We start from the raw sequence: 10,611 nt of genomic DNA on the forward strand, positions 1-10,611 counted from the left end.
AATTCGGCTACCTAACAACCATAAATCATTTAAAGTAAGCGTTATTTTATGATATTCTTGTTGAAGGAAGGTGCTATGTCGTGACATTCATGTTAAGGAAAGTGTGATTAATCACCTCTTATCTAAGGTAGGCATAATCATGTGAAGCTACATTAGCAATGCAACTATAAAATGTGGCATTGTCAGGTAATTGATTGTCATTCATATCAACCTCTTCTCCTTTGGATCTCAAAAGCATTTGAAGCATTTAACGTCATCATCAGCTGAAATATTCTTCATTTAAATTTTGTCCAAAATCCATAATTTGATAGATATGTATTCAACTGCTCACCTTGATTTACTCACATTGTTTTTAATGAGTGCTTACAAATGGTCACTAACGAGATCATCACATCGACAGTGTGATTTGATCTTACAACCTTATAGATTATAGGTTAAATCCTTACCAACTAGATCAACCTTTATTGGTTAATTTACTCACATTCTAAACATTATGTTCATGATATGGTTAGTTATCTTTAGATTTGTTCTTGCTAATATTGGTTTATTCCTTGCAGTCACATGTAGAGTTTATTGGCTTCTTTTTTCCTGTTTAAAGGTGGATAGGAAATTGAATTTGATACTTCGAAAATTCTATAGTTCATGAAAATGATGAATTCAGTGATTTTTTTTATTTTTCCTAATTGTTTTGAGAAGTTGATCCCCTTTTCCGCAGACCTGGAGATCGGTCAGAGATAAAACTCTAAAATCTAAATGTAGCTTCTCATACCTTTCATCATGAGCGAATTTTTGAGATTTTGTATTTATTTTCATCTTTTTTACAAAATAAAACATTTTTCAATAAAAAAATTATTACTTTCCTTGTGGTTCAAAACATGGTTAATTGGGAAAATATTTTATAAGAGTTTTTAATGGAATGGAAATAATGGAGTAGAAGTTTTAAAATGCACAAAAACCTTAATACCATTGTCATAAAATGAATATTTTTACATCAAATTTTAAAAAAAAATTATTCCATGCCTCACTATCCTAGGAAACTCGGGGTATTATCTTCTCCCACCAAAACTAATCCAAATCTCATTGTATAGGACCATTGTTATTAACAATGGCCTTATAGATACCTTAAGATGTTTTAGCATATTTATTTAATGTGATTATATATTTCAAGACTTGGACTCAAGAATCCATGCAACTTCTTCAACAAGTTCAACCAAGTACCACTGGATGAATGGAGCCACCTTGTTATATCTTATATCAAAAGGATTTGGAAAGAGTCTAAATATATAAGTGAGTGTGCTGCACACTTTATTAAATTAGTTTTTTAGTGAGAGTGTAATGGTCTCATAACACTTGCTAGTGGCGTTGCTGATGCTTTTGGTCCAATCGATGGCACAAGTACAACTGCTGTCATCAACAACACCATGCATGCACATACAGCCTTTAAGCTTAATTTCACCGGGCATGGGTGTAGGCGAAAGGGAAGACATAGAGGCAGATCTGGTTTGGACATGGTCTGAAAATTTGATGAAAGTTAGAGGGCCTTTTGATCACTCAAATTTCCTCCCATTGAACCTGGGAACTGTGACCAAATATTTAAGTTTTAAGAAAGAGGGTTACCTCATATATCCCACGGAGGTCGTAAATTATTTATAAAAAAAAATAAAATAAAGAGTTTGTGAATGACCATTTTCCCCAAGTTCTCCGTCTTTGCTCAAATAACTCCCACCATTTCACTATTCATGAAATTTATTGATTACAATCACATTCATGACCTTTATTATCCACTATTTGTTATTTAACATGAGGAGTTATTTGATATGTAAAGCTATGCCTATAAATAGATAGTATGTTATTTGAAATGAGATATTACAATATATACGCATCCTTCTACTGTCTCTATTGCTTTACTTGCTTTATTTTACAATAGTTTCCTTTAATTTTATTTTGTCAACCAAACGGGGCCTTACCGAAGTCACTTACATTAAAGTGCATTGAGAGGCTTGAGGATTTGAAGAGAAAATAAGAACTGAGAAATTAAAGCTATGGCATCATATTACACAATAGAGCTAGCTAGATTGGGTGAGGATATATGTGATTATCATTCTTATAACTAACAATGTACATCACAATACTTACTAGAGCTTGGTAACCATAAGGGGCGCTCCATATTTGGGAAGCAGGACTAAATTGAAGCAAGGACAGTGACGATAGTTAGGGGAAAGAGCGAAGGAGAAATTTGCCAGAAGATGAATAAGAGCGATCTTGGCTTCTATAATGGCGAACTTCTGGCCTAGACATATTCGATTTCCAAGTCCAAATGGAAGGTATGCATGTGGATTATTACAAGCCTCTGAAACACCCCTCTGAAACCTCTCTGGCTTGAACTTATCAGCATCTTCTCCCCAGATCTCTTTGTCTCTATGTATCGCAGTTATGAACACCCAAACGTGGGTTCCTTTCGGCACCACTATGTCCCCGATCTTCACCTCTTTAAGAGCCTCCCTTGAAACTCTTATTCCTGGCCCATACAATCGCAGACTTTCTTGGATCACCATTGACAGCTACCACAAAACAATATCATATTGTGGAATCAGTCACAATCACAATCAGAGTCAATACTTAATGTTAGGAATGGGGATTGACTCCCGGGTTTTTTTTTTTTGGGGGAGGGGGGATAGTGGGAGGAGAATAGTGTAGAGCATCACATCTTAATTTAAAACCTCAAGATTTGAAGTTATAGGTCCTTTCATTTATTATAGAGGGTTAAATGGTAATCTTATCTTTAAACTATCGGTTAAAAAATGTTTAGGACCCTAAATTTATTTTTGATGTAATGTTCCCCTTCAACATTTAAAAATGTTGCAATGTCACCCCCTACCTTTAGCAAAAGTTAACTTACAATTTTTTGGATTCTTTCTTCTCTGTAATTTTTGAGGTTTTTTCTGTAATATTTTAATCAACTAAAAGTTAGGGGGTGACATTGCAACGTTTGTAAATGTTGAAGAAAAACATTGCATGAAAAATAAATTTAAAATCCTAGACACTCCTAAACCCACAGTTTAAGGCCCTTTAATCCTATCATGCATTAATTATTAGGCCCAACTTTTATTTGATGTGTCATCAACTCAAGTCCACTTAAACTTGGACACTAACTCTTGATACTGCACCCTAAGGCGATATTAAAAAATGTTAAGTGATTAGATGGGAATGCAATACAAGTGTTTCAACTAGGCTTAGGATATACTAACTTGTTTCATCTTTCGAAGATTGTCCATGTCATTAAAGCCAAACGATCTGTCAGGGAAGGTTTCGAAAATCTCAGCTCGAAGACGATCTTGCCATTGAGGGTGCAAGGAGAGCTGAATAAGTGTCCAAGTGAGTAAAATAGCAGTGGTGTCAGAGCCTGCAAAATAGATGTTTTTGCAGATATCCATAATCAGATTTTGGGTTTTCCATTTATGCTTGAGCTTCTTCAGTGTTCCCCATGCACCACGGCTATTCTCAGCCTCATCATCTGTATTCTCAAGAATTATCTGAAGGAGGTCCTTTTGGTTCTGATCTACGAGGCTTTTGTTTTGCAACTTGTGATGATGAACAACTTTAAGAATCAGCTCTTTTATCTCTTTCTCCAACCTCCATGCCTCTTTGTTTTTCTTGGTGGGAAGAATTCTGGGCACAAAATGCAAGATTGTTATGTGTGTGTGTGTGGCTATTGAGGTGATGGAATAGAAAAACAAAAGGACAGAATCCATGAATGAAACCTGGGGTGTAAAAATCCTATGAGAACGCCAGGATTAGCAAGAGCATTTTGCAAGGCTTTTAGTTTGGCAAATATTTGATTGCCCAAAGAATAAGACCCACCAAAACAAACCTTAGAAATGATATCACCAGTGAGTTCCTTCATATCATTGTCAATCATAATCTCTGCCATTTTCCCTCCACTTTCTCCTATAATCCTTTCCCATTTCCTCATTATTTCCATTGTAGATTCCTCCATAAAACACACCATGTTCTGTAAATTCCACAGCAATAACTATTATATAAAGTATTGCTTCGTTATATAAAATAACAAACAGCATACCAATGAGTGCATTACTCAACCGATTTAGGGGTTATGTTTGCTTAACCAAAAGGCTCAAGTTTGAGTTCTAGGTATGTAGCTACGTTAAATATTCATTACAAAAGCTTACCACCCTTGTCACCTAACTTATTGACTTGATCCAAATTAGTTGGGGTCCGAAGGACTCTAGATATCGGGTGCACATGTTAAAAAAAAAAAAAAAAACAATAGATAGTGTAGAATGAGTGGAAGTAGAAATTAATATATATAAATATATATTACCTGAATCTTGGAGAGGTGAAACTGAGGAGCAATAAGATTCCTTTGAAAAGACCAGTGGGGTCCATTGGCTGTGAGAATGCCAGAACCTAACATTGGCTTTAAATGCCTGCCAAGTTGGGTAGGCTTACCAAGATCCCATGTCTTCATCCAATTTAGCTCTTTGAGCAGTTTAGGATCTCCCGCATGTAGATGTTGTTTATGTCCAGTGCTGTACATGAATGTTGCACCTGATCATCATAGTTATATTCATATTAACTTAATGAGATATTGAGACATTTAGAGATCCAACACAGACAGAAAGAAAGACAGACACTCACCATATTGTTTACTCCAACGTTGGATAAATGGGTAGAGAGAGTGAAACCATTGTTCAGATAATTGTGAGGAAGAGGAGAGATAGGAGAATTGTGATTGAATGTGTTTAATCTCAGAGAGGTTGCCTGAAGGGAAAGAAGGTGTTGGTCCTGTGATGCCTTGCTTCTCCAGAATTGATCTGATTCTTATAGGCTTCAACAACAGCTTCTCACATATTATCATTGCCATGAAGCTCACAACAATGGCTGCCACCGACCAACCCATCTCCTTCATCGACCATTGCCATGCCCATCCACCTCCTTCCATCTCGCCCTCTCTCCTACAGTTGTGCCAAAGCACTGCAAGATATTGCTCTTAAAATAGCTTGGCTCTCACCATGCATTCATATGCGTGTGTGACACTAATAAATTGGGTTTTAAAATTAAAATATTTATTGTTATAAATAATATGATTATGGAGATATTAATGGATACTTACGTTCCCTCAAAGCAATGTCATGGATGTAACTAGAATGACTAGAATGATGTTCATGTACTTAATTATAGCATTCATGCACTTAGAACGATTCATGCATTTAATATATAATTTACCATTTATATGTCACTGAAGCTCAACATCCTCCTTTTTACTTTCTCAAATTTTTCCTTTTATTTTTCTTTTGGACAATATACAATTTTTAATCTCTGTTTGTTATGAATATTATCATATTTTGTGGATGTTCATGACCTCTTAAGATTCAAAAAACCTAATCATTACTTTTATGAATCATTCTATCTTATGCCCTCCCATATTCATGAATCTAAGTTATTAAAGTATTGGAACATTCATGCGTACCAAATACACGGATGGATCTTTGACTCTGAAGAATGTACATCATGTTAGATACAATGTAATTATTGCATCAGCATTTAACTATTGGAGGCCAATAAATAGAGCCAATAAAAAATATATTCCATTCAGTCCTAATATATAAGCTAGTTAACGACAACACCGAAAACCTTACCCAACTAAATGGAATTAACTGTAAGGATTATTGATTACACAGTGCCATTATACTTTGTCTGATAACAATTATTCTGATAAACCATTAACAGAGAGATATCAATTAATGACTTCTATATAAGTGTCCTTCTTGGCCATTGGTCAAAAAAAAAAAAAAGGTATCGTTCTAAGTCTTCCTCTACGTCTCTTTGTAGTGCTAAAATTTATTTGCTCACCCCTCCTAATTGGTTCCTCCACCACAAGCCTTCTTTACACTTGATCAAGTCATCTTAATGATTTTTTACCATATTCACCTTAATAGATGGCACACCAACTTGTCTTCTATGGTCATTATGTATCTTATCCTTCATTGTATGACCACATATCCATCTCAAGTCTCTGCAACCCCCAGCCCAACATTCACCACCAAATAGCGTTGCTTCCTTTATCGCAGTTCTATAAAATTTTTCTTTAAGTTTCTCGGGGACCTTGGGATCACAAGGAATACATGATTCATTTCTCCATTGCATCCACCCCGCTTGTATCCAATGTGTAACGTCATCATCAATTTCACTGTTATTTTGTAGAATAAATTCCTTAGTTTAATTTGTTAAAAATCTAGACTTGGTAGGAAGTTCGGTCTTATACTTTCCACACAGTTAGGAAAATAACTTATTGAGAAAAATCTTTGCATCTTTCAAGGCACTAATCAGTCATGCATCTTTTTCCAAATTTCTTTTATACTTTGACCATATAAGTTTTTTTAAAAAAAAAAAGCATTATTTTGTCCAGCAACCCAAAGGGATACTAATCCAACACTTAGTCAACAGAGAAAAAAAGTAATGCAGCAAATGGTGGAAGAGATTCAACAGAGAAGCACTTAGTCAAACTAGAAAAATTACTTCAACTTGAGGACAGACACTAATTCAAAAAAAAAAAGTAACATAATTTTACACCAATCAACATCATTAAAACAAATAAATTGGGGTACCTATCACAACTAGCAACTATAGCATTGAGAAAAAAACCAGCTCGCTTGTATATATAAAAAGAAAAAATATGTTGCCAAGAACACAAGAATAAAGACCAAAATTTGGTTTCAGAATCTCAGCTCTAGGGAACATAAATTTGGTTTCATTCAGAGCGATGGATAATGGAATATAAATACAGATTAATTTATGCATTAGGTTGAGGTGTGTTGGGTCTATCCTTTTCTTGAGTATGCACATGTTAATCCCTCCATCATAATGAAAGGGGTACGACTAATTTAAGTACATCCAAAAATGGATTTGTGGGGAATACCATTTTTGATAAATTAGTAGGCTTCATACAAAGAACCATTATAATAATGTAAAATGTGGGTTGCCTCAGAACTTTCATCCACAGCAATAAGTGAACCACGGATATTGCGGAAGATAATGGGAATCAGTGTTGGCAACAGTGTGAGTCTTGAGGCAATGAGCTAGGAAAAAAAACAAATAGAAGATGGAATCAAGACGCACCTGAAGGAAATGGTGGGCTCAAAACCGTGTAACACGAGGGTAGAAGAAAGAGTAAAATGTTGGTCAGAACGGCGGCGTGGCAGCACGAATCAAAAACAAATAGAAGAATGATGATGAAATTGAAATGAGAAGAACAAGAGTTCACTCCAGCAGAAGACGAAGAAGGTTTTGACTGAAGAATGAGTTCTCAATTGCTAGATTTTTTTTTGTTTTTTTGTTTTTTTGTTTTTTGTGGGGGTGGGGGGAGGGGACTGACGATCCCGAGTAACTTTTGGCTAGGGGTGTTCACGGGACGGGACGGGACCGGGACACCCCCGTCCCGTGTCCCGTCCCGAGAAAAAGATTGGGACTGAATTTTGGTCCCGTGTCCCGTCCCGTCTCGAAAGTCGTCCCGTCCCGTTAAGAGTCGGGACGGGACCGGAACAAGATCGGGACGTCCCGCCGTCCCGATAAATGAAATAATATCGAAAAAAATCTGGATAATAACATTCATTAAAATTTTAAATCATATAATTTATTAAGTTTAAAATCAAAACAACACAAGTACATAAATAACAATAATTTAAAATCAATTATTAAATCATATTAATCATAACTACACATTATAATAATAAACACAAATGATCTTTATACTATAAGATTAGTAACAATAAACAAGTCAAACATAACATCAAATCATTGTTCTTCTACTTTAGTGAAGATGTACTAAGCTAATTACTCTTCTAAAAATAAGCAAAAAATACATTGTAAATAAAAGTTATTAAATAGATATATATATAAGAATAAATTATATTAATATAATTAATATATTATAAAGAAAGATATCGTCATGTTTACTCCATGCCATTAAATTTATCAATATAAAAAAACTTTAGTTTTAAATAAGAATTGTAAGTATTAAAATTATAATTGATATAAGTATAAATTATATTAATATAATTAATATATTTAAAATAAAAAATAATATATATAATATTCGGGACGGGACGGGACGTCCCGATGGTAATCCCGTGTCCCGTCCCGTCCCGAACCTCATTCCTGTCCCGTCCCGTAAAGTCCCGTCCCGATTATTTTCGGGCCGGGACAAGACCCGTCCCAATACGATCGGGACGATACCGGGCCAATCGGGACGGGTCCGGACTGAACACCCCTACTTTTGGCATATGAAAAATTATTTTCAAAAAAAATTGGTAAAACTATTAAAAAATTATTCTTTAAAAAGCTTTTGATCCTATAAATTTTAAATTTAAAACAATGAAATTAATTTTTTTTTTCACGTGTTGTTAAAATAAAAGGTGTTGAAAGTAATCAATAAAAATTGATCTAGCTAACAAAAATTTTACTCATAATTTATAAGATCACAAGGTTAAATCTCTCCAAATGTAAAGATATTGTTATTATATTATCTGTGCGTACTTCTATAAGATTATATCATTTCAATATTTACCTTTAAATCCTGTTCAAGTGAAAGCCCTTCAATTTCATGATTTGTTTCCACAACAATAGTTTAGAATTAACATCTCCTCTTAACTTTCACAATTATAACTAAATTGTCTGTAAAGAGCATGCACTTCAAAATTTTCTTTTAAATGTTCTCAATCAAGATGTTTAAAACTAAGTGAAATAAATAAGAACTCGTATAATTCTTGAGGTAAATCAATTCCTCGAGACAGTTCTTGGTCTCAGCTCAATTCTTATAAAAAGGTTCCTGATCAACCCTTTCTCAACTCCTACTGTTTTAACATTAATTGACACTCCTTCATTCATGTTCTTGATACCTCTAATGTGTTTAGCAGGAACGCGCTTCTTTAATAAAACTCTCCTATAGGCATTTAATTTATCTTAGAAAACTTTATTGTTTTTTTGTTAATGAAAGATTAATCCATTACTCAAAACAATATTACAAATAAAGTTGGAGTTAGCGTAATAGCTTCTCATCATCCATCACTTTCCTATAATAAAGTGGTGGTCGTGGTCGATCAAAAGTGGAAATCACCAAATGTATCTTAGAAAACTTATCAACTTCTTATATAGCTTACTAAAACAATTCCCATAATATTAAAAAAATATATACTAAACTATTATCTTTTGTATTTAAATTCAAAATTAAAACTTTATTCAATTTTCCTAAAAGAAAAAAGTTTTATAAAACAAAAAATAAAATGGCCACACACGTGGTTCCAAATTTTTCATCTAATCAAGTCATCATCTCTTCAACACAAAAGTTTTGATTATCTCATAAATTTGTCGTGATTGACAACCGTAAATCATTTAAAATAAACATTATCTTGTGATATTATTGTTAAGGGAAGGTATTATCTCGTGACATTTATGTGAAGAAAGGTGTGGTTAATCATGCGTTAGTCTGATCTAAGGGAGGTAAAATCATGTGAAGTTATGCAGCAACACAACTACTAAAAAAAAAAAAAGCATTGTCGGGCAATTGATTCTCATTCATGTCTCTACTCCTTCTCTTTTGGATCTCAAGTGCATTTGAAGGTTTCGACATCACCAGCTGAAATATTCTTCATCATTTAAATTTTGTCCAAAATCCATAATTTAATTTATTGCTTAATATGTCCTGATTTTGTATCCTAGATTTTTTTAAGGCAAGGCTTTACCTAGTATTCCTTTCCTAATAAAATCACTATCTTCCGTTCACAAATGTGTTTTTTTTTTTTTTTCAAACAAAGTCAATTTTATCAATCAATAAAAAAGATTACAAACATCAATAATCGAAGCCAAAACAAACACTCAAAAAAAAAAAACATGCAACCTAGTAGACAAACTCACTAAAGAAAAGAAAACAAAAAAAAAAACAAAGCAACTAAAACTGAAACAATTAGCCAATCCCTTTTAGATGTGAGAATGTAAGCCAACCTGATCCATATGAGTTGAAAAAAATGTGAGTTGGATTGGGTTTAACTCATTTTTATATAAGTTAAAAAAAATTTCAACCCAACCAACTCTCGAGGGTTGGCAGGTTAAATAGGCTAACCCGCCAACCCATTTATTTTTTTAATTTATTTTTATAAATTTTTTTTAAAAAAATACATCTAAATAATAAGTTTTAATTTGATATTCCTTTATAATTTATTTTAAATATACCAAAATATTAATTTATAATGTTTGTACGAAATATATAAATTGATATAGTTAAATCATGCCTAATATAGTTTATATCCATAAAAATTTTTCCTTTTTTTATTTTTTTAAAATAATATCAGTTAAACAAGTCAACCCTAATCCATCAGAGTTAACCTATATGATTCACGAGTTATATAATCTTAGCCAGAAAAAACCCATTTTTATTTGGATTAATTTTTTTTAACCCAACCCAATTCTTGTAACTGGTTATTCAGGCCAACTCACACAACCCAATCCATATTCCTAAGCTCTAATCCCATTTTGTTCATGATACAAAACCAAAAACAAAAGATCCTTGAGCTAATTTCATATCAACAAACAAAA

At 33.4% G+C, this 10,611-nt stretch overlaps 1 protein-coding gene across 1 annotated transcript; it reads right to left on the bottom strand.

Annotated features, from left to right (window-relative positions):
* Positions 1–1,908: 1,908 nt before the first annotated feature.
* Positions 1,909–7,312, bottom strand: LOC129314618 (cytochrome P450 714A1-like). The gene is made up of 6 exons (XM_054958098.1): positions 7,141–7,312; positions 4,660–4,995; positions 4,343–4,569; positions 3,762–4,012; positions 3,249–3,669; positions 1,909–2,561 (listed from the first exon to the last, which is right to left on the bottom strand). The coding sequence occupies exons 2-6, from the start codon at positions 4,961–4,963 to the stop codon at positions 2,136–2,138; spliced, it is 1,629 nt and encodes a 542-aa protein (XP_054814073.1). The 5' UTR covers positions 4,964–4,995; positions 7,141–7,312; the 3' UTR covers positions 1,909–2,135.
* Between the last annotated feature and the right edge of the window lie 3,299 nt (positions 7,313–10,611).

This window comes from Prosopis cineraria, unplaced genomic scaffold, assembly GCF_029017545.1.
Source record: "Prosopis cineraria cultivar Desert tree isolate PC_DT_omini unplaced genomic scaffold, ASM2901754v1 PC6, whole genome shotgun sequence".
NCBI lineage: Eukaryota > Viridiplantae > Streptophyta > Magnoliopsida > Fabales > Fabaceae > Prosopis > Prosopis cineraria.

What these genes read in the sequence shown, in the direction of transcription:
- LOC129314618 (XM_054958098.1), bottom strand. Translation starts at nt 4,963, where the DNA reads ATGGAAGGAGGTGGATGGGCATGGCAATGGTCGATGAAGGAGATGGGT. An exon ending in ACGTTGGAGTAAACAATATG is followed by an intron (nt 4,570 to 4,659) that starts GTGAGTGTCTGT and finishes TATGATGATCAG; the next exon opens with GTGCAACATTCATGTACAGC. An exon ending in TTCACCTCTCCAAGATTCAG is followed by an intron (nt 4,013 to 4,342) that starts GTAATATATATT and finishes TGGAATTTACAG; the next exon opens with AACATGGTGTGTTTTATGGA.